Source organism: Colletotrichum fructicola, assembly GCF_000319635.2.
Source record: "Colletotrichum fructicola Nara gc5 chromosome Unknown KSG_Nara_v1_contig06, whole genome shotgun sequence".
NCBI classification, from domain to species: domain Eukaryota; kingdom Fungi; phylum Ascomycota; class Sordariomycetes; order Glomerellales; family Glomerellaceae; genus Colletotrichum; species Colletotrichum fructicola.
Window position 1 is genome coordinate 3,051,210 of NW_027094056.1, and position 21,715 is coordinate 3,072,924.

Here is a 21,715-nt window from a genome sequence, read left to right on the forward strand (position 1 = left end):
AAACAGCTGATGCCATCCGAAGCACGGTTTAGCACGTAGTCACTGCTTGCAAATTGGGAGGCCTTCCAGTTAAGCGGGGATAGTATGTTTGGGGTCGTCCAGTCACCTTCGCTTTCCCCTCAGTTAGCAGAACGACGTCATCAGCCGTCGCAACCCTCCACGTACCGCAGGCACGCCTCAACTCACATGTAAGCCTCCGACGAGATACTTTATAAACAGCCCTTCGTCCCGCTCATTCTTGCCTTGCTTCTGCCCAGACAAGACACCGCCACCTTTCAAAACCAAACCTCAAACCAAACAAACAACTCAACCAATAATTATTCACAATGGCCGACAAGGTTAAGGAACTCGTTAACAACATCACCAAGGGCAAGGTAAGCGAACTCTTAGCCCCTAAAATAGAATCAAGCATCAGACTGACCTCCGAACAGGACTCCGAGAAGGAGAAGGAGTTCAGCGTCCAGCCCATCAAGGAGGGCGGTGTCGACCCCAAGTTCGCTGCCCACCAGGCGCACCCCGGCCCCGCCGTGCCCAAGGACTTCAACGCCCAGGAGGAGGGCACCAAGGGGGAGCGTAGAGCCAAGGCTGAGGCTCTCAACAAATAGAGAAGATGTCAGCATTTGACTCTTCATGATGTATGATCACAAATGACACTGTAGAATATGGGTCACGGAGGCGGCACCCGGGATAGGCACGGAGCCTTCGGAATTGGGCGGCGGATAGCGTCGTAATGCCCCAAATGAATTCATGAATTGATTCCCACATAATCTGAGACCGGTGAATAGGCGTGGCTATCCCGGATGATCAAATTCGCGCAGATCGTGACAATATCGAATCGTTTCTTTGCGATGTCTGTTGGAATTAGGAATCTTGGGCATGGCTACACGGCACAGTCTCCTATCGAGATGGAAGAAAGGGTCGGTCCATTCACTGATCAGTCGACCAATGCAGCATGTTTCTTTGGAGACCAACAGATGCAACGCTGCAGGTTCCACGTCCCACAATGACGACAATCTTCCTCTCACTTCCACGTGGCGGTGCTTACGCGCAAGGTGTGGCTGGTACGGCGTATCGAGGGACCACTGCCTGCCCCCTTCAGGCTCACTGACTGCGCTGGCATGCGCACCTCAGCGCTGCAAAGCTGGGGCCTGAGCTGACACCCGAGCTGCGCCCGAGAGAGAGACACTGAGAGAGACCTTTGGTGAGGGAAACTCAGGAAACATCCCAGCCCGGCTGCCACTGAAACGAACGACTCAGCCACCTGCGGTGGCCCAGGGCAGCCGGTTACGAGTCCCGTCCGGCCCAGTCCCATTCGTGGTCTCCAGTGCTCCGCTACAGTCGTACCGTTCCCTCCATGCCAAATCGCCTGTCCACCACTCTTCTCGTTCAATCAGGTCCGAGTAACGTTTATTTCCATCGCACACACCACAACGACCAGGACCTCACCCTCGCGCGGCACAACCTTCTCTCCTCTCAGCCTTCTTGGGACGGCATTTTTATGATATCCTCAGGGTTCCCTCGTTGAGTGATGCGAGCCCACATTTCATGAAACGCCCCCGGACCCGGAAGCTCTGGCATCTTTGAGCACAAGCTTATCACTCTCGCATTGGACGCAGCTTTCTTTTGGGCGCAGAGCGGCTGCCTCACGTTTGCACCAATCTTAACGCCAGCCCAGTACTGGCACTGTACCTGACCCTGCTGTTTGTTCTGCGGCAGCACAGCAGCCTTCTCGCTGTACCTCAACTTCCAAACACCACAAGCGACGTCGCCCTTCAACTCGCCTCGGGAACCTTGCCAAATTCACTGCTGAAAGCGACCGACCTGACGAACCGCCATCCCGAAAGAGGAGGTGTCTGCCCAGACACCATCGACTAAGCGCCACTTGCTCTTACCTGACATACACGCGTACGACGCAGACTGCTGCTGTTATTCTGGCAGTGCCACTGCTGCCTTTGGTGCCGCGGCTGCTGCAAGCACACGACCCTCTGCATCAACTCCACCTCGTCCCAATTCCACCTTGAATCGACTACATACGAACCTCGACCTCTCCACCACCCAACCTCCCTCGACCGCCTCTCCTTCGCTGACCACTCCCCGCCATCATGCCGTCGATCTTGAGCGATGACGACAAGGAGACTGTCAAGCGCTTCGTTCCCAAGCAGACAAACAAGATCCAAGCCGTCGCCGTTGCCAGGTTATATGTGGCCTATCCCAATCCTGCGAAATGGACATACACGGGCATCCAGGGCGCCATCGTTTTGTCAAACGACCTGGTAGGCAACACCTATTGGCTCAAGATGGTTGACATCTCTGTAAGTACCCCGCCCCTCTCTACCTGCTGTTGCATCCCTTGGCTGACATGCGTCTAGTCCGCAAACCGAGGCGTCATCTGGGATCAGGAGATATTCGAATCGTGGAGTTACAATCAAGACCGCACCTACTTTCACAGTTTCGAAATTGAAGAATGCCTCGCGGGCCTGTCATTCATGGACGAGAAGGAGGCAAAACAATTCAAGAAGAAGATGGATGACAGGGAAAAGAATGCGAGCAGAGGCACAAGGGCAACTCCATTCGGAGGAGCTGCACAATCTCATCCTCACAAACATGGTCTGCTCGGAGGACTTTTCGGTAGCCGCCATGCTTCAGCTCCCACACCCCCCGATTCGCCGCGAGCACATGGCCGAATGCCATCGCTCGGGGGACCCAACGGTCACAAGTCCTCCGAATTCGCGGTTCTCGATGCGTTCGACTCGAATTGGCGCGAGAACTTTGGACAGGATCTGCGAGACAAGGGCTTGACCGATGAGTTCATTAAGGAGAACCAGGAGTTCATCGTCGACTTCTTGAAGGAGGAGCAGGAGAAGCTGATGGCTGGAGCAAGAAGCCACGTTCCTCCTCCCCCTCCTCCGCCACCGACAGGATCCCATTCCAACGGCATCGAACCAAGAAATAGGCTTCCTCCGCCGCCGCCCCCTCCAGCAGACGGCCCACGTGTACCACCGCCGCCTCCGGCTCCACGACGCGGCAATGCCCCCGCTCCTCCGCCAGCACGGAGGTCTGGCAAGACCGAACCGCCGGCCGGTCACAGAGAACCAACCCCTCCAAGCGAGCCTTCTGCGCCCGAGCCGCCCAAAAACCGCTTCGCTGTGCCTCCACCCTTGCCAGACGCCGGCAAGCTTGCGCATGCTCTGGGAGGTTCCGTCAGTGCCATTCGCGGGCCGGCAAATGGACCGCCTCCGCCTCCACGCCCGCCAAAGACACCTATGCAAGAAGAAGAGAGACCCGCGAGCCACAGGTTCGGAGTGCCTCCCGCGTTTCCAGGCTCACGACCGCCGCCAACTCCAAGCCGCGGTCCGGTCCCGCCGCCTCCCCCTCCGAGAGCAGATGCTGGCCCGCCGCCGGCCCTCCCCCCGAAAGCCCCGGCGAACGAGGCCCCTCCCCTACCACCACCTTCTTCACGGCCGGTCCCACCTGCACCAGCAGCCGGAGGTCCTCCACCCCCACCGCCTTTGCCAGCATCGCAGGCTCCTCCGCCGCCGCCGTTACCCTCGTCGAGCGCGCCTCCTCCGCCCCCTCTACCTACCTCACCACCGCCTTTGCCAACATCCAACGCGCCACCTCCGCCGCCGTTGCCCTCGTCGAACGCTCCCCCACCACCTCCTTTGCCATCAAGCAACGCTCCCCCGGCACCGCCTCCACCTCCTCCCGGGGCCGGTGCGCCTCCCCCTCCTCCCCCACCGCCGCCAGCTGCCTTGGGTGGACCCCCGGCTCCTCCCATGCCGAACCGGGACTCTGGGTACTCCTCTGGCGTTCCCGCTCCCGCGCCGGACGCCGGTCGCTCCGGCATGCTGGCCGATATCCAGAAGGCTGGTGGTATCAAGGCATTGAAGAAGGTGGACAGAAGTCAGATTCGCGACCGAAGTGGTGCTTCAGTTGGTGGCAGCAACGATACTGGGCCGCACGGAAGCGGTTTGCCCCCTGCTGGTGTTGCACCTGGTGGCGGTGGTGACATGGCCAACGCCCTTGCCGCCGCGTTGCAGAAGAGAAAGGAGAAGGTCAGCAGAAGTGGTAAGTTGGCATCTGTCTATTTGGTCTACGAAATCCAAGCTAATTTGCTGGTAGATGACGAAAGTGACAATGACGACTGGTAAGCCGTCAGTAGTTCATCATGGACATAGAGGCACGCCGTCCAGGTTATGGCGCCACGCATGCGTCTTCTTCAAACCCAAGCACGGATATTTAGCATTCAGTTCTTGCTATCCCAAATGATAGCTGCATACTTAGGATGGGGTGGATCACTGCTATTGGCGTCTTTTAGAGCATACTGAAGGGCGCTTCACCGAGCAGGAAAAGTGGGATATGATGTGGAAGCCGATGGTTAAAGCGCCCGGCACCGCAATGAGCGGGATGTCATGGAAGTGAATGAGCTTGCTCACAAGCGTATTAGCCATACGTAAAAGAGATTGAAATCAAAACATCGACAACTGTCCAAAACGACGAATTTATGCATGTGAGAATGAAATTTCAGCGTGATATATGGTGGACTTTGGAGGTGGCCCGGAGGCCACATGCCAAAATAATTCAATTAATCAAGCGCAAGGAAATAGTTCTATCGTCCCCGAGATCTGATCTGACGAGCCATGACGTCTCTCCCACCATGGCCGTCCAACGCACCGCCCTAGACACCTTGACTGTCGCGGAATCCAGTAGCCGACGTGGCGAAGACCACTGGATTTGAGAGAGAAGACAGCATCCCCACCCTTCCGGTCTTGCAGCAGAAGGCCGGCCGGGAGAGGAGGTTTCGGGGGCTCCACAAAAACACACACGAGCGTGGCGCGTGGGAAGGGTTTTTTGTTTAAATGTCGTCAATGTCGACCTCCTTCTTGCCATCGCCGCCGGCCTCGTCGCCGCTCTCCTCGGAGTCACGGTCGTCGTCGAACTCGAAGTTGCAGTCACCGTCGCCGTCGGCACCGTAGGTGTCGGTCTCGTTGATCTTGGCGGACTCGGGCAGCTCGCCGTAGGCCTTGAGGGAACGGGCCTCGTCGGCGGTGTACTTGAGGATGACATCGCCCTTGTCGTCCTGGTACTCACGCAGGGAGAGGAGGATGATGTCGCCCTGGTTGATCCAGACCTTCTTGCGGAGCTTGCCACGGATGTTGGCGAGACGCTTGACGCCGTCGAAGCACTGGGCCTCGAGGCGGCCGTTGCCGAGCATCTTTACGACCTGAGCGTACTCTGAAAGAAAGTTAGTGGCATGTTCATGAAGTTGTTTTGTGTTGAAGGACAGCGTGAGAGGCCGGTGGTGGCGGTGGTGCCAACGCGTGTTTGGTGATGGGAAAATATGGAAATTTCTTGTTTCGTGCAGCCGAAACAAAGGAGGTTGTGTTGCACTGACCTTGGCCATCTTCCTTGAAGGTGAGCTCACGCTTCTCGTGGTCGGACTCGTTCTTGCCACGTCTGCGGTTCTTTCCTCCCTGTATGGTTGTTAGTCTGTATTCAAGAGCGACTCCATCATCCTCAACACCATCGACAGCATCACCATGATCGGTGTGCGTTGCCTCGAATAGCATGGAGGGGGCGGGGTTGATGGCGGGTCCGGCTAAGCAGGGGAGGGGTGGTTTTTTTTTCGCCCTTCTGTTTTGCCAAACCACAGCCACAAAAATCATATGAAAATGGATGAACTGACCTTTCCCTTGTTCTTGGGCATTTTGACTCTCGAGAATACCGGTTCTGAGGTTCGATGGGGGAGGGGGGTGGGAGAGTGGAAGTGTTGTCGAGGAGTGGAAAGGGGAGGGAATCAAGTGGGCGATGATGTTGATGGGCGGGCTTTATTGTGCGCTCGCGCGAAATATGGGCTTTGGGCTGCTGCTTTCTCCGATACCCAGTCAGTGTGTGCCTCGCCTTACGCAGGGCAGTGATTTACTGGGTACTGCGGCAATGGGGGAGGAATGGGATGGCGCTTGCTGGAACCACTGGTTCTGGGGCTGCTGGAGGGGCGAATGATGCAGCCGGTATGACTCAAGTGGGGACACTGCTTTAGGGGGCTGCAGTTAGGTGTCATCACCAACAAACTGAGGTTAGCGGTTGGCCAAGTGCTGTGGCTCGGCTTAAGCAGTGCATTACCTAAGGCACCACAGCACAGGTACAGTGAAAATGTGCGAGCCACACGCCAATTGTTTGACACTGCACAGCCCACCCTGCAACCCGGACGGTCTTGGTATTGATGGATGGCTTATCTAATCTCTAAATCTTTTGGAGATGTCTCTGAATCACGATCCTGTTAAGCTCCTAAGCTGGAGACTGCCTACTTTTGTGACATCGTCTTCCTCCAGAAACCCGTTCCCCGAGAGAGCCGAATCGATGACTCGGTCATGACTCTGAGCTAGACCAACCTCGACAACAGTCAACTGTCGCCGCCAGGCATGACTCTTTGCCAACCGACACCCGAACCTCTGCGATGAACCCGGCGAGACGGCAGTTGGTGACCCGCGGCCTTTGGCGGCTGCCGTCGACCTCAACAGCGCTCCGAGCCACATTCGTACCGGCGGTCCAACGCTACAGCTCCTCCCCCAGAAAGCCGGTTCTCCCCGTCCCAAGCAAGCCGTATGACGAGAATGCGCCTCTCGAGCAACATACCGTTTCCATATTTAGGCGCCTCAACATGCGATCACCCTTCCAAAGAGGAATTTGGAAGGAAGTGCCCCGATATCACAGCAAAAATATCGACGCGCAGAAATACATCCTTTGCAGATACTCGCTGGAGCACGTTGTCGAACGTTTCGATATGTTCAAATTCCAAAACTCGCGACACCCCACTGCCAATGTCGCAGTGCTGGAATATCAGTATGAGAAGATGAAGAGGGATCGGCCGCTGTGGCCACAATATGACGGTGTTTACAAATTCGGACGTGCTGGGCTCGTCATTACGGCGCGTGCCAGGCTGATGAAGGCTCTGAGAACGTCTCTGTTCGCCAGAGGGTATGACATATACGGACGGAGACTTGTGGCCGAAGAGGTGGCCGGGCAGTGCAAGAAGGGTTCAGGTGATTTGCGCGGGTCGATACTCTTGAAGGCACAGCAACCACAGGAGATCAGGGCCAAGTTGACAATGAAGGAGATACAAGAGGTTGTTGATTATTGTGTGGACTTCTTCATAAAGCAGACCCAAGGAGCATGGCCCCCCGAGAGGCCGCCACCTTCTGCCGCAACATCGCGGCGAGCATCAAGAAGGGAGATGCAACTCCCGCCTCCAAGCTTACGAGGACTTCCATATCAACCTTGGCTGAAGAAGGAAGACATGCTGACGCAGGGCACTGACTCCAAGAGTAGTCAACCTTTAAGCAATGTGACGCAGGTTCAGCAAGAAAGCTCGGCCTCAAAGGCACGCATACTGCCAAAGAAGGCTGCAAGGACCTTGAGGCCATGAGTAGTTCTGAAAAGGAATGGAACCGCACCCGAAGTTGGAGGAGGCTCCCTACCATGGAGCCTGATCGCACATCATTGCGAGCAAGATCGAGGATCATGCAACGGGCGAAAGCCAGACCTTGACACAACAACTGGAGAACGAGGAAAGGCTTCCTCTGCAGAACTACGATCCTGCGAGAAAGTTGCCGTCAGTCTCGCGCAACTAAATGCCCAAAGTCTCCTATTGACATCAAACATCATTGATACCCCAAAATAGAACCGTTTAACTTGCGAACAAAGACTCTTCATCACAATTGGTCGGCCATTGCCAGAGTCCTCGGAGCTACAGCATGTAATGTAGCAAACACTGTCACCAAAGTCAGCCAACGTGAAGCCCACAGGCCATACGCATTGGCTCTAATGAACAAGCATGATAAGCTGGAGCTATTTCTGAAGTTCACAGGGTGAAGCACAGGGCAGGCAGGGTACGTACCCATGCACCTGTGCTTGTTTACTGCTTGCCCAGGCCAGGACACAGCAGCACTTGAGGACGAATCACATCGCTAGCGCAGAGCTGCCAGCCGAGACGTTCTGGAGCTGCCAACCTGGTTAATTAAGTGAGAGGACGTTGCATCTCTGACCCAGCATATGTGTCTCGGCCTCTACGAACACGCTACACAGCAAATCCAAACCGTCGCCGCTTGCCCTCGACGAAGTTATCGCGAGTCAAACCTAGACCTCGGAAACCGGGCATTGACCGGCGACAACAGTGATTCCCAACCCAACCCACGCAATTGATTCAGACTGTCACGACTGCAGACCAATTACGTATCGTTTCAAGGGACATTGGGCCAGCCCCCTCAACACCAGCAAGCACAGCCCACGATGCTTGTCTCCCTGACCGTCGGCAAGGTCGACGCTGGCGTCACGGTTCTCCTGACGCCTGATAAGCGCTTGGTAAGTCTGTCCAGATACATGCCCTTCTGGAGGCAGGCACCTTGAAGCTCCCGAGAGCAGCTACGTCGCCTGCTTCTTCGATCAAGATTACCCCTTGATGTCTCGTTGCTGACTCTCACTCTTTCCAGATCGAGTTTCCCTCCATCCTTCTCCCTCCCAACATTTCCTCCGGCAGCATTGTCGATATTACCGTCTCCCGGAACCTCAACTCTGAAGGCAAGACCGAGAATGCCTTCCGCGAGCTCCAGGACCGCATCTACTCAGCGTTCGGTGCTTCAGCGCCCACCACACCCGTCCTCCGCTGCCGCAATGCCACGCAGACGTCCGTCGTCCTCGAATGGGACCCTATCGAGCTAGCCACCGCCGATCTCATCTCCCTCTCCCTGTACCGCAACGGCCAAAAGGCCGGCAACATCCCTCGCCCCTTGCAGATGCACAGCACCAAGATCAGTGGTCTGGCGGTCGATACCGATTATACTTTCCACCTCGTTCTGCGGACCACTGCCGGCACCTTCAGCTCCGACAAGGTTGTCGTGCGCACCCACAAGATGACGGACCTCAGCGGTATCACCATCACCACGGGCATCATGCCCGCCGCCACGAAAGAGGCGCTGGCCGCCGCCGTCGACCGCATTGGTGCCAAGATTGTCGACAGCGTCCGCATCGACACCACGCACTTTGTCACTACTGAGGGTCGCGGCCTGGCCTGGGAGAAGGCCGTCGAGACAAACATCCCCGTCGTGCGACCTGAGTGGGTCGAGGCTTGCGAGAAGAACGGCCGCATTCTTGGTGTCACCAAGTTCTACCTCGACGCTCTGAGGCCGGTTCCCTCCGGTGACGAGCTCCAGCAGGCCCCCACGCCGCCTCAGCCTCAGCAGCAGAGTCCGCAGACACAGAAGGAACTACCTTCACCTCCTCCAGGCACCTCACCTGAGAACGGCGATGCCTCGTCCGCCAAGTCTCCCGAGGAGAAGCCACCTGCGCCCAAGGCGGAGGAGGAGGAGCAGCAAACGGCGGGTGACGAAGAGAAGGAGGCGGAGCAGAAGAGGATCGCCGACCAGGAAGAGCAGAAGGTGCGGTTTGAAGACAAGGAGGAGCAGAACCTTGCGCACCGCCCGAAGGTGGAAGATGACGAGAGCAGCGAGAAGGGCAAAGGCGACGAGGACAATCCGACCGGGAAGCCAGGCGCATCTCCTGACGGGGCATCTTTCGAAAACGTTGCCTTGTGAAGACGAGGGAGAGATTGCGGAACTAGCTTAAAAGGAGCCAGAATGATTGCGGTCCTTTCTCAGCAAGGAGTTATCAGAGGAGAAGTCTCGGGTTCATGTACAACTAGTAGCCTTTTCTTCACGACATTTATAGAGTAAGTTGGACGGAATTTTACGAAGTTTCAGAATTATCACTTTTATTATCATGACCACAGCCCTTGTCTGCCTCTTTCGTGGGGTATCTCAGTCTCCATCAAGGCAGAATCTCCTTCCCCTGCCAGTCCCAACACCTGCCTCGTCCCTCCAGCCCGACCTCCTTCGTGAGCACGCTACACATCCTCTCTACGGCATACTCGGGCTCAAACAGCTTGCCCTCGGGCACCCCGTCCCAAAACGCCTTGCTCAACCCCGTCTTCACGGTGCCGGGGTGATACGCCACGGCCATCGCTTTCTCGCCGCTCCTTGCTCCCAACCACAGATCCAGACTCTTGGCCAGGCTCGTCACGCCCGCCTTGGACGCGCGGTAGCTGTACCACCCGCCCTTGCGGTTGTCCGACGTGCTGCCCACCCGCGCCGACATGGCCGCCCACACGGCCCTCCCCGGCGGCAGCCCCTCCTCCTCGTCACTTTTGAAGGATACGGCCTTGCGCGGGAGGAACCCCGAAAAGTGCTTCATGAGCATCATCTGGCCCAGCGTGTTCACTTTGAACGTCTCCAGCGCCGCGTCGTACTCGATCTGCGCGGGCGCCTTCTCCGGGTGCAAGATGCCCGGCGTCGCGAGCGCGAGGCGCAGGTGGTGCGTCGCCGGCGGGAACAGGGCTTTCGCTTCCTCCGCGGCGGCGGCGATGGTGGGCTCGTCGGTCACGTCGAGGCGGACGACCTTGAGGCGCGGGGCGAGGTCCTCGGCGCCGGGGAGGGCGTCGAGGATGTGGTGCTTGGCGGCCGTGGTGTCGGCGGCGCGGCAGGTCGCGAGGATCGGGGCGCGCATCGTGAGGAGGAGGTGCCGGGTCAGGTGGCGGCCTATGCCCCTGGAGGAGGGGGAGACGAAGATCCAGGGGCTGGACATTGTTTCTCTTCTTCTTTTCTTTTTGGTTTTCTTATCGTTTGGCGGCAGTTCGTCTCTTGTTCGGGGCTTGAGATGGTCTCGTGTCACGGTGTCGCGGTTTGTTGGGAAGCCAGCCGTCTGAGCTTCCAAAGCATGTGTTGTGTAAATTCTTGCCGAACATCAGGCATGTGGTTCGTCCCGTTGCTAAGACAGGAATTTGTTCTTTTTTTGCTTAATTGAGTTTCAGGCGAGCCAAGTCAAAGACATCATGACTTGCAAAATATTGGGGCATTTCAGATGCGGTCCGCAACGACGTCATTGGCTGGAAGCGCCTTACATCCAGATTCACCTAGCACGACTTCTTTCCTCGATCGGATCTACGACAATTCCCCTGGCTAAACTAGTGTCCGGATCGGGAGCTAACAAGCGGCCGTTTCTGATCAGCATCTTCACGGGAGCATAGCGAATTTTTTTTAAAAAAAAGATTACACGTGTAGAGGACAATATCTTTGGTGATTCTTCGTTAATTGTAGAGATTGGCGGCCGCATCTGCGGCGCCCAGGAGAAGGCTGGTCATGAGATGGAGGTAATGAGATACGTAGAACACATCACACCAGACATCTGCTCATCACAAATGCATGAGAGAGACTGGTTCTCCCGAGAAAGCCCGTTGACAAAAGAAACTCGTTCCCGCAGCCTCCGTACAAGTCGTCAACGCTGAACCGAACCCGATTGAAGACTCGCGCGGCCCCCGGCCGTCAGGTCTTAACAGTGGAAAGAAAAAAAGCAGCAAGGACGAGACACAAAAGGAAAAAGGTATACCCTCCACGGTCCACGTTGATCAATATGAAAAAAGAAGTAAGAAACATCGTCAACATCCCGCTTTAAATCATGTTGTAGTAGTACTCATTCGGACCACCGGGCTGCGGTGTCCGGATGCGCTCTGTCCGGTTCGTCTCCTGGCTCACGCGCGCGGCAAACTGAAGCTCCCTGATGAGAGGGTCCAGAGAGTCCAAGCCGCCGCGGGTGATGAGGGGAGGGAGGACGGGGGCACCGTGGCGACGGGCTCGAGGGGCCCCTGACCGACGGGACGAGGCGGTGTGTGAAGTTGACGGCCGGCGCGGTCTGCGATCGCGGTCGTGGTTGTCAATGAAGGCGCCGTCAAAATCCAGAAAGTCGTCTCGGGTGTCCGCAAGCCTCCGACGCGGCTGGGACTCGGACTGGTGCTGCTGATGATGTGACGATCTACTTTGCATCCGCCCGGTCCTGCGCACGCGGATTTCTTGCCGGGCGTCCCGGCTGATGCGGTGCTCCTCGTAGACAAAGTCGTGGTCGTCGTCGAGCGGCCAGTCCAGGGGTAGGGATGTGAGAAAGGGGGAGCCTGGGAGGCTCCTGAGTTCGTGCATGCAGCGCTCCAGACGGTCGATGAAGAGCATCTGGTTCTGTTCCTGCTGATGCATGCGCATCTCGAGACGTTCCTGGTTCAGGAGCATCTCGTGTGCGAGGTCGTTGACCCGCGCACTGCGGAGGGAGGCGTAGTGGTTGCGGAGCTCTCTGGCGGACATGGAGAGAAGGTCGACAGGTGCTTCCTCGATCTCGGCGCGGGCGCGGCTCTTCGGACGGAGGGTGGCGGTCTCAGCTGCGTCGCCTTCGTCGGCTGCTGGCTGGCGTCGTCGTTGCAGGTCTGCGGAGCCGCGGGCGGTATTGAAGAGCTCTGGGTTCGTGTTCCCTGCGGTATGCGGGCGGGCGAGCTGGGTCGAGCTGGAAGGTTGGGCCGCGACGGTGGTCTGGCTGCTTGGGAAAGTGGGATGTGAGACTTCGACTACTGTAATTGGGGAGTTGAGGGTTGAAGCTGACCACCTCTCGTCCATGGGACCTGTGGGCACGACTTCGGCCACGGGCATGATTGCACTGAGCCTTGGCCCCGAGCCAGGCTTTGGAAACGCCGCGATGCTGCCGGCGATGAATTGCTCTGTGGATGATCTCGGAAGGTCTACTTCGGCGTCGACTATGCTCAGGGGCGGAGAGGTCAGACGGGCCGAGTCGACCTGGGAGAGGGTTGCCGAGTCGGCGCGAGACATCCTGGCTGGGCGAAGGGGAGAGGAGCCGTCTTCGACAGCTTGGCCTACCTGGGCGGCGTCTGCATCGGAAGGCGCGAAGCTGCCTATCCGGTCCAAGAGCGGCACAGAGCTAGCCCAGCTGCCGCGGTGATAGCTTCCCCACCGGCGAGGCGGTTCGGAGCTGACGGTGCTGTCTCTGAAGAGGCTGTTGTCGAAGTTGCTCGCTGCGGAATCCGCAGCGGCCATAGTGTCGTTGAGGAGGCTTGTGCTCAGCCAGTCCGGCGTTGGTGTCTCTTCACGGGCGGTTTCCCATCCGGGCGTCAGCTCCTCCTGCGCCGTCTCCCAGCCTGGCGTTTCTGCTTGCTGGGTGGCCTGCCAGTCGGAGATCTTGCCGTTCGAGTCGGTGGTTGACGACGTCTGTTCCTTCTTAGCCATGTTGGCCAAATTTGTCGCAGAGAGCTTTGTCTCCATGCCACGGAAGTTCCTTCCAAACGTGCCATCCCGAGAAGGGAGGCGAAGGTTGCTAATCACCGTCTCAGTTGTCTGCGGCCTCGGCGTGATTTCGCCGTCATCCTCCTGCTGCAGCTGCTTCAGCGCCCTGAGGGCCTCCATGTCTCTGTGCTTCAGAGACTTGACGCGGTCCCTGCGACTCTGTCTGGAGGCGGCGGTCCTCGTTGACGGATTACGAGAGGCTATAGAACCATTTACCAGGGTGGTTTGGTTGGTGTCGCTACTCCCTGGTCGGATGGTGAACGACTGTCTTGGCGTCATTGACTCTGAATCTTGGAGTACGACCGACGCGGTCGAGTAGGCCCTTGCGGGCCGGGCTCTTGAGATGACGGGTTCAGATAACTCCGTCGTCGCAATGCTCGGACTCAGAGACGGTACTTCTGAGTATCCTGGACTGAGCTGCGGCCCATCAAAAGCGACACTCTGACGCTTTGTGCCTCCGCCAATTAAGCCATCAATGGAAGGCTTGTCTCTCGCGGTGTCTGTCTTGGGCCGCACAATCTTGATACTCGACCGTCGAGGCGGCAGGACGATGTTCTGCGGTCTCCTTGAAGACTTACTCTTTGGCTTTTGGTGATGTGGGCTCGCAGGCTGCGAAAGGCTCTCCGAGATCCAGCACTCTCTGTCAATGTTCTCGCTGGGTGTCTGGGGCATCACCACAGGTGATGCCGGGAGCTCTGCGTACTGCGGTGGGGGTAACGGCAACCGCTCGCGCTTTGGCTTGGAAACACTCGGTTTTCCGCGCAAGCTTCCTGGCGGCGTTGAATAAGGTGTCCTGGGCGGGCTCAGGGGATTGGGGTTGACTTTGGGCCAGATGGACACATTGCCCTTGACCCCCTTGCAACGTTGCGACTTCGTGCTCATGGTGTTCATCGTGTCGAGTGTCGACAGAGATCCCTTTTCGCTGACGGTCTTGAGAACGGTCACGGTGCGCTCACTGGCGTAAGGCCTGACCTGTCCGTTGAGGGTATCCTCGCTGCCCCGGGCAGGAGTAGGGGGGAGCGGCGGGGTGGCATTGAAGATGGCGAGAGCCCAGTCAGAGTCCGGTCCTACGTGGCAGTACTCCAATGGAATAGAGATTGCGATATGCGAGTTTCCGCTTGCCGTCTTGGACGCGACGGCAGAGTTGGGCAGTCCCGCGGTCCGTGGCCGACGGGCAGGCGACTCCGACCTGGCGCGGGTGCGCGGGCGGCGCAGCTTTTTGAATAGCCTCCACCTCTCGGGTTCCTCCTCTTCGTCCTGGGGCTCGTCGTGCTCGAAGACGGATCGTTGTTCGGAGCGCTGCGGTGGGGGTGAGTTGGTCCGGAAGAATTCAATGAGGTCGCCCAAACCCTGTCTGTCATTGTTTTCCCTGGCGCGAGCGCGGACGGCGCCCCATTCGGAATCGGAGTCCGCGGTGTCGATCCGGCTGAGGGCTTGCGCAAAGAGGTCGTTTGATGATCTGGCTGGGCGCGGAGAGAAACCTCGTTCGCCGTCGCTGCCGAAGCTGCTGAAAGTTCCCCGGCGACCTCTGGTGAGGGAGAGGTCCAGCCGAGGAGGACCCAAGTTCGTTGACACAGCCATGACCTCGGAGTCCCTGTGGATGATGCTCTCGGAGATGGCCATTCCGTCACTGGCGGGAGGTCCAATAGTGCAATTGACTGTCCTGGGATGACATGCCCAAGGTTACCACGGTAGACGGGACCTGAAAGTCCAAGTGTTTGACGAAGCAGTCGTACAGTTGTGGTGGGTTTCGCGACTCGCCTGCGGCGTAGCAAGCTATGTGTGATGATGGTACGGGACGTCTGGCGACACCCGTCAGTGTAATGGGATGATGATCACGCAACCGGGATGAGGGAGATCAACCGTGATTTGCATCCAGGGTCCCAAGCTGTCGTTTACCGGAATAGTAGGTGAAGAGCAGAAAGAGAGGGGGAGGGGGATGTAAGATGAAGGATGGGGGAGATCAAAATATCAGGGTTCATCGAGCAACACCTCGAGAGACAGGACCATCCCTCGGGTCTCGAGCGCAGGATGGCGGACGGTAGGGATCAATATATGTTCTGGTCCGGCCGGATTCCCTCTGAGTGACCGTTAGACCTGAGCGAGGAGAGAGAGAGAGGGGAAAAAAAGGCGGGAGGGGAGACAGACGGTGGCAGACGGAGGCAGTAGAAGCGTCAAACCATCGCGGGGAGGCGTCCGTGCAAAATGATGGGAACGAGGGCTACAGAGGACTCAGGGCTTGCGCCATGGCCAGACTCTGTCAGGAAGAAGACTGAGGGACGGGGGAGGGGGAACACACATACACAGACTCACAGCTGCCATATTGCAGTGCCCATAGACACACGCGGTGGGTGTCCAGAGAGAGAAGTCGAGTGAAGAGAGGGGACCAGACGAGACAGCAACAGGCCAGGGCAGATCAAGGGAGGAAGAGGGCGTCGTCACTAAGAGTTTTAGACCGTCGTCTAGGGGCTCGGGCGGAGAGTGGGCTCGTGGCGCTGAGACTTTGGGGTCGGGATAGCCTCTCAAGCGAATTTGACAATGCTATTTTCTTTCTTTTTCCTCTTTCACGGGCCAGGCGTCGTTGAAGGGAAAGCAGACGGTCCACGAGGTATTCCAAGACATTGGAAGCCCGGGCTGCTGGCTTCCAGAGTGTGTGTCTGTGTGAGAGACAGCAAGAGAAAGAGGAGAGTGCTCGCTGTACGCGTTGTGTACTGTCTTGGCCCCCGGAAACGATCAAAGAGGAAGGAACTCGAACCAAGGAAAACGTAAAGTGACAAGCGCCACAATGGAGCTTCATGTTTCTTTTGCCGGCGCCTTGCAGACCGGGCTCGACCAGTGTGCCGTGCCAGTGTCACTTGAAAACGACAGGGCCACTCCCACTCCTACATCTCCCATATTGGGGGTCGAGGAGCAAGTAGGTGGAGGCGGAGAAGTGAAGACTTTCGAAAGAAAGGCCGAAGCTGCGACGGGGGCGGAAGACCTGAACCCGTAAAGCTCCTCAATTGGCAGGCGGCCCCCGGGGGGCATCACCGTGCGGCCAGTAGTCTGGGACAATCATTGCAATAGAAGTTGCTTTTTCTTTTCTTCTTCCTTTCGTCGGCTGTCAGTATGGCACAGAACTTCTCCGCAGACAGACAGACAGACAGACAGACAGCGCGGCGGAACGAGGCAGCCGCGGTGCGGTGCATTGCGCTGCGTCGGAGTTGAACAAAAGACAGCTGTAGAGGGGAAAATTCGAGCGAGAGAGAGCAAAAAAAGAAACCAGACGATGATCGACCAGTCTGGCGTGCGTCGGACAAGGACATGGTTGCTCGGTTGGGGGATCGGGGGGAAAGTGCCGCGGAGGAAATGGGTGGCCCCAGGCCGCTGGGTGACCCCAGCAAGGGATATGCGGTAAGGATGTTTGCGCAGGTCAGCGCGGCAGCCGGCGGCCCAGCGATGCAGCACCCAACATTAGCAGCATGCAGCAGCGCGCGATCCACTGCCTTGATATGCGCTCCAGTTGGTGTGCTGCAGGGGTGGACGTGCCCAAAGTGCATTCTTATCGACAGAACTGTTAGAACGAGACTCTGCGGATGCAGACAGGATCGATGAGGAGGGTCCTCTGGCGTGTCTCTTGTTCTGACTACCTTGCCGTGTGACGAAACTGGCAACAGCAGCCTTCGTGTCCCGTCTCAGATGAAGGGGGCCTCTGGTTGGGTAGTTGCTGTTTCTCACGTCCGCTCGTCATACTGAACACACTTGCCAGTTATCCGTGATGGCGTATTTCTGCTTGGATCCAGAACCCAACATGCCTTCGTGGAGGTATCCGCAGGTAGGAGAGGCTTGCCGTTGATCGGCCCGGATGGGAGCGTCCACCCACCAAACACGATATGCCGAGATTGGGACGCGCAGAAAAGGCGGAAGAGGCAGAAAAGCGCAATCGGACTACTCCTTGGTAGGTACCTAGGTGATTGCCTTACCTAAGGCGTTATGCGACGGGGCTTGTCATATAATGGAAGGAAGGGGGCTAGAAGAGGTGGCTTGGAGGGTGCCCGGGCTAAGCCGCGAACTGCATTCATCGCGAGCAGGCACGCTGTGGCTTGTGGCTTGATTTGGCTCTTGTCATTTCTCTCTTTCTCTCCCACTTAGTTACTGGGATCGCAAGATACCGCTCGCGCCATGGGATACACAGATATGCGGCGATGCTCGCGTGCAATTGCTTGCGGAACCTGTAACAAATGTGTAGCCACCAGCATTGGGGATACAAGCAATGGAACATGAGTGAAGTGACGTCGGCTATTCTTTCGGCTGAAGCAGCTCCCTCAAGTCGCACCTTCAGGTCGTGTGCCGCGTCTAGCACCTTACGTAAAGTGCCTTAATTTCCAGAATCAAACTTTTTTTTTGCCAGATTCTGCCCTGAATTACACGAACCTTGGCTCCGGTACTCGCGTAGCCGAGCCGCGATGATGCACCGCCTTCACCTACTTGGGGGCTGGATCAGTGAGTGTGAGGTTGGAGGAGGAGGAGCTCTCCGTCCCACTGAGGATGGAAACGTCCAAGTAAGCGGGTCCCTCACTAACAGCCACTGCAACAGTCAGAATCAAAACCAAACCGTCTCAACGCCGTCAACGGGCTCAAGCGTTAGCGGCCCCCTTAGCTCTGCACCCTTCAGGCACACCAGAGGGAGCTGAGTTCAGAGCTCACGCCCAGCTTCATTCATTATCATTACCCTGCCTTAAGGTACCTTAGGGTTATGTATGGTATGATGCAAATGGATCGAGCACTTGATGAATGCCATCCGAGTTATGTCCATGTTCAATATCAACGTGAGATTAGCTCATCTCAAGACACGCGCCGAGAATTATTCGTCAGACCAACCTCACAAACCTTACTTTGGATCACATTCCAACCACAAGGCTGCTTGTGATCGCAGACATGAGATGCCATCAAACACGCCAATCTGGCATATCGAGGTCGGCATGTCGTCAGTTCTGGCTCTGCAGGGCATCCATCCACATCTCCCTGTCCATGCCCTGTGCAGCTGAATGACGGCCCTGCCCTTGCTCACATCATGCCGCCGCCGATGCTACGCTGAACATCTCTGGCCCCCCAAAAAGGCCCCAGAGGACCCCAAAGCCCCCCCCCAATTGGCACTCTGCAATGCACCAAAAGACGATCCATGCACAAAAAAGCTGCAGTGCACATCCCGCTCGCTAAACTTATCCCAAGATCCAGGTTCCGTCCGTCGTCGTTGTCGTTAGGTTGTCGTCGTTGCCCGGGCGGATCCCCGGCGGGCTCCTCCCTGCTTTCTCCAGATCCACAGCACCGTCCACCTCAGTCAGGGCCCTCCTCATCCCCTCCGTATCGCCAGCGTTCCCACCCACACGGCTCGATATACCTACCTAGGTGAGGGCCCATCTTACCACCACGACACTCCATTTTGTGCCCCCTCCCTCGGCCTCCATCCTGCTATCCCTCTACTCCCATCCACTCCATCGTCCCCGACAGCATTCCCAGATCGATAGATCGTGATCCCGATGTGACTCCAGAGTGCCATCTGAGCCCCCAATCCCCGTCCGACTATTTCCAACCGACCTGAACCTTCGGCACCATCCCGTATCGTATCCCTTGACCCTCACACATCGCCCGCCGCCCTGTGTGCCTCCGTCAGCTCCATCGCCACAACCGCAACCCCTCACAACCCTCACAGTTCGCCGGCCCGCAACGCTTAGTCTCCTCCCGCACCCGCCCTCTCGCCGCCGAATGTCTCTCCTTCCCAACGAGAGCCGAAACATGCGCCCTCAAAAACAAGAAACTCCCACGCACACACGCTCACACGCTCACAACGCCGCAGCCTGCCAGCCCGCAGGCCGTGCCGAACCTGTCCGACGCCAAACACCACCACCCAAACTCCCCCATTTCCAACCCCAAGGAAAAAGGCCCAAGACATGGCTAAATCGCAAGGATGTTCAGCTTTACGATTCCTGGACTCACCAGAGTTTGGACCAACTCTTAAGTGAACAGGGGACCCCCCTTCCTCCTCCGCGCTCCTCCTTACCCATCCACCATGATCCTCCCCACCCATCCCCCGTCAAATCCGTCAACCAAGGTGTGACTCCCGTCAAAACCTTCAGATGGCAAACAAGTGACAGATGTCTTCCTTCCTCCACTTGGTCCGTCCTTCCTGGCCCCCATCAATCCTCCATGCATCAGTCACGTAACACATCATGTCTCTCCTGCTCGCAAAAAAGTGAGTCATTTTTGAATCAAGTCATTCGAAACATCTTCGTAAAAATCTAAGATTCAACAGCAAAAAACAACGACACAAAATAAACAATTTCCATGGCTGGCCTGGACTGGGCCAGAATAACTGTCCACTGACTCTCATCCCGCTTCCGTCTTCCTTTGCAACGGCGGCGAGGCCTTATCCCACTCTCCAATGCCACTGAGACACACAAATAAGGAAAGCCATGTGGTCTCCCGCTTTCCGCCATAACCTTCTTTCTTTCGCCCGTCATATCCTTCTTCCTCATGTTTCTTTCCCCTTCTGCTGGAAAAGCCAGCCCCCCTCCATCATCGGTGTCGAGATGTGAAGCTCCAAGTGTAGCTATTTTCATCCCACCCAATAGGAAAGCTCATAAATTTCGGCCGGCCCTCGGACAGACGCCGTCGCCACAGCACCGCCCCGGCCCAGTCTTGCCAAGTTTCGAGCCACACATTCATACGCGACTACTCTTGCAGGCTGCCTGCCAGCCTTGCCCCAGAAGAGTCTGGTCTGCTTTGCTGAGTGTGTCTGATGTGGATGTTTGCACCGGCGCGCAAGTTTCTTTTCCCAACCGGAAAGCCTGTCCCCCGACGCCGCAAAGCCGAGACTCGGTAAACGGCTCTTGGAGCCTTCCGTCAAGACGGAAGGCGCGGCGCCGGCGCGACACCCGCGGGTGTTTCATGTGTGAAAATTGTAGGGTGCAGTTCCTGTTCGTCCCGCGCGGGGAGAGTAGCAGGCAACTTGGCAGCGGGTTATTAAATCATCGTAAAGAGATGTTGCTAGCCACTTGCAGATCAAGTTAGCCGCATGGAGCCATCCTCGTTATCATCTCTGTCGTCTCGGCGGTCTTCTCCGTCGTCTGTGTTGTCAGGGTTGTCTTTGCCGCTTCGCAAGTTTACTCGTTATACGCCTGATTCCATTGAAGTAATCTCTTCCGCCTGGTACTCAGGCAGAACGATGCAACGTAGCAGAGCAATGGCTAGTACATACCGTGAAGGATTCCCTTTTTCTTCGCCGCCGCTGCGCTCATGTGGTCTGTTCGATATGGTAAGTTTCTCGCTCAGTAAGCTGCAGACCTGCCAGGACGTGGCGAAGCTACTGGCACCACATCCTTCGATCAAGTCTCGCAGATTTTGTCCGGAACGGAGGCTGTTATTGGGTTCGAAAGTTTTGTTGGATATTCCAAAACTGAGCTACGGTCAGTTGAAGTTGTGCTTGCACGGTTCAACGTACATGGATATCGTCTTGTCGACAAAGACGCACCTCAACTCGAGATTCGAAATCTTCGTAGCTCTCTCTCCAGGAGGGCCATGCGCGAAATATACCGAGAGAGCCAATGTGATGGCAAAGTATTATGGAGCAACTCTTTAGCATGCCCCTACTTATGTGCACTGTAACAGGGCTCAGCGCGGGAACTGGGGACCTCTTTCTGACGATCGTGAGGTTGGATCCGGCCAGAGTCGTGCTATCATGGACTGTAAGGCCCTAACACTGGGTCTTGCCTAAACTGGGCGAGCGCTCGAAAAATTGGCGACAGTGGTCTGAGTCGGTCCAATCAGACGCGGTGCGGCTTTGGGGCGGCGCGACGTGCCGATAGCGAACAACTCTGGCCCTATCTAAGCGCCAGTCAGCCCAATCCCAGTGGAGGTGAACTTCCTGTCACATTCAATACCTTACCAACAACATGTTGCGCCGCTCCCACAGATGTTTCCTGTCTGCGAATTCGCCGGGTCGAAACTGACCATGCTGCCGTCATCACTATGATGGTGAAGCCCGACTCGGCCACGGCGAAGCAGAGCTATTTTTCGTTCTCGTCGAATTCGGTAGATTAATCGAAAGAACAGCTGTTCATGAAAGTTTGCGTTCCCTACCATGGCCTTGCTAATGCGAATAGCAGGCTCTGCCGACAGACACAACATGACTAGCCGCCAACACATCCATCACAGCTCCCATCCAGCCGCTTATGCGGCGTCTGATCTTCCGACTCCTAGCCACCTCGTTCCTGTCGTTGCCGGCCACGATCATACGGCAGAATTATACCTGCGCACCGCCTAGCCGGCCCTTTCTGGGCCGGTTCCTGGGACTCTCCCCGCGTCTTTATCACATAGTCGGCCCTCCCATACCCTCACCTTGCGGCGCTCGTTCTCACGGAGAATCTTCAACCAGATTCGCTCTTGTCTACACCACCGCTCCTACGGCGGCGACTTGCAGAGTATCTGGAAGGTATAAAGCTCAAGAGTGCGACGAGAAACACGGGCGATGATGGTAACTAAATCAAATATCATTTTGCGATGCTGTGTAG

The 21,715-nt window shown here is 56.9% G+C and overlaps 6 protein-coding genes across 6 annotated transcripts; 3 read left to right on the plus strand and 3 right to left on the minus strand.

Annotated features, from left to right (window-relative positions):
* Positions 1-326: 326 nt before the first annotated feature.
* CGGC5_v011108 (uncharacterized protein) lies at positions 327-605 on the plus strand (the record flags this gene model as incomplete). Its single annotated transcript, XM_032025761.1, has 2 exons — positions 327-374; positions 432-605. The coding sequence occupies 2 exons, from the start codon at positions 327-329 to the stop codon at positions 603-605; spliced, it is 222 nt and encodes a 73-aa protein (XP_031877710.1).
* Positions 606-2,102: 1,497 nt separating this feature from the next.
* LAS17 (Proline-rich protein LAS17) lies at positions 2,103-4,151 on the plus strand (the record flags this gene model as incomplete). The annotated part of the gene is made up of 5 exons (XM_066152480.1): positions 2,103-2,312; positions 2,370-3,200; positions 3,296-3,796; positions 3,864-4,068; positions 4,123-4,151. 5 exons carry the CDS (start codon positions 2,103-2,105, stop codon positions 4,149-4,151), a joined length of 1,776 nt encoding a protein of 591 aa, XP_066008170.1.
* Positions 4,152-4,855: 704 nt separating this feature from the next.
* On the minus strand, positions 4,856-5,707 carry tif11 (Eukaryotic translation initiation factor 1A; the record flags this gene model as incomplete). Its single annotated transcript, XM_032025763.1, has 3 exons — positions 4,856-5,235; positions 5,396-5,474; positions 5,687-5,707. The coding sequence occupies 3 exons, from the start codon at positions 5,705-5,707 to the stop codon at positions 4,856-4,858; spliced, it is 480 nt and encodes a 159-aa protein (XP_031877692.1).
* Positions 5,708-8,289: 2,582 nt separating this feature from the next.
* cfr1 (Cell fusion protein cfr1) lies at positions 8,290-9,590 on the plus strand (the record flags this gene model as incomplete). The annotated part of the gene is made up of 2 exons (XM_032025766.1): positions 8,290-8,361; positions 8,490-9,590. 2 exons carry the CDS (start codon positions 8,290-8,292, stop codon positions 9,588-9,590), a joined length of 1,173 nt encoding a protein of 390 aa, XP_031877685.1.
* A 232-nt stretch (positions 9,591-9,822) lies between these two features.
* CGGC5_v011112 (NADPH-dependent aldehyde reductase-like protein) lies at positions 9,823-10,635 on the minus strand (the record flags this gene model as incomplete). Its single annotated transcript, XM_032025767.1, has 1 exon — positions 9,823-10,635. The coding sequence occupies one exon, from the start codon at positions 10,633-10,635 to the stop codon at positions 9,823-9,825; it is 813 nt and encodes a 270-aa protein (XP_031877742.1).
* An 863-nt stretch (positions 10,636-11,498) lies between these two features.
* CGGC5_v011113 (uncharacterized protein) lies at positions 11,499-14,789 on the minus strand (the record flags this gene model as incomplete). Its single annotated transcript, XM_032025768.1, has 2 exons — positions 11,499-12,405; positions 12,472-14,789. 2 exons carry the CDS (start codon positions 14,787-14,789, stop codon positions 11,499-11,501), a joined length of 3,225 nt encoding a protein of 1,074 aa, XP_031877705.1.
* Between the last annotated feature and the right edge of the window lie 6,926 nt (positions 14,790-21,715).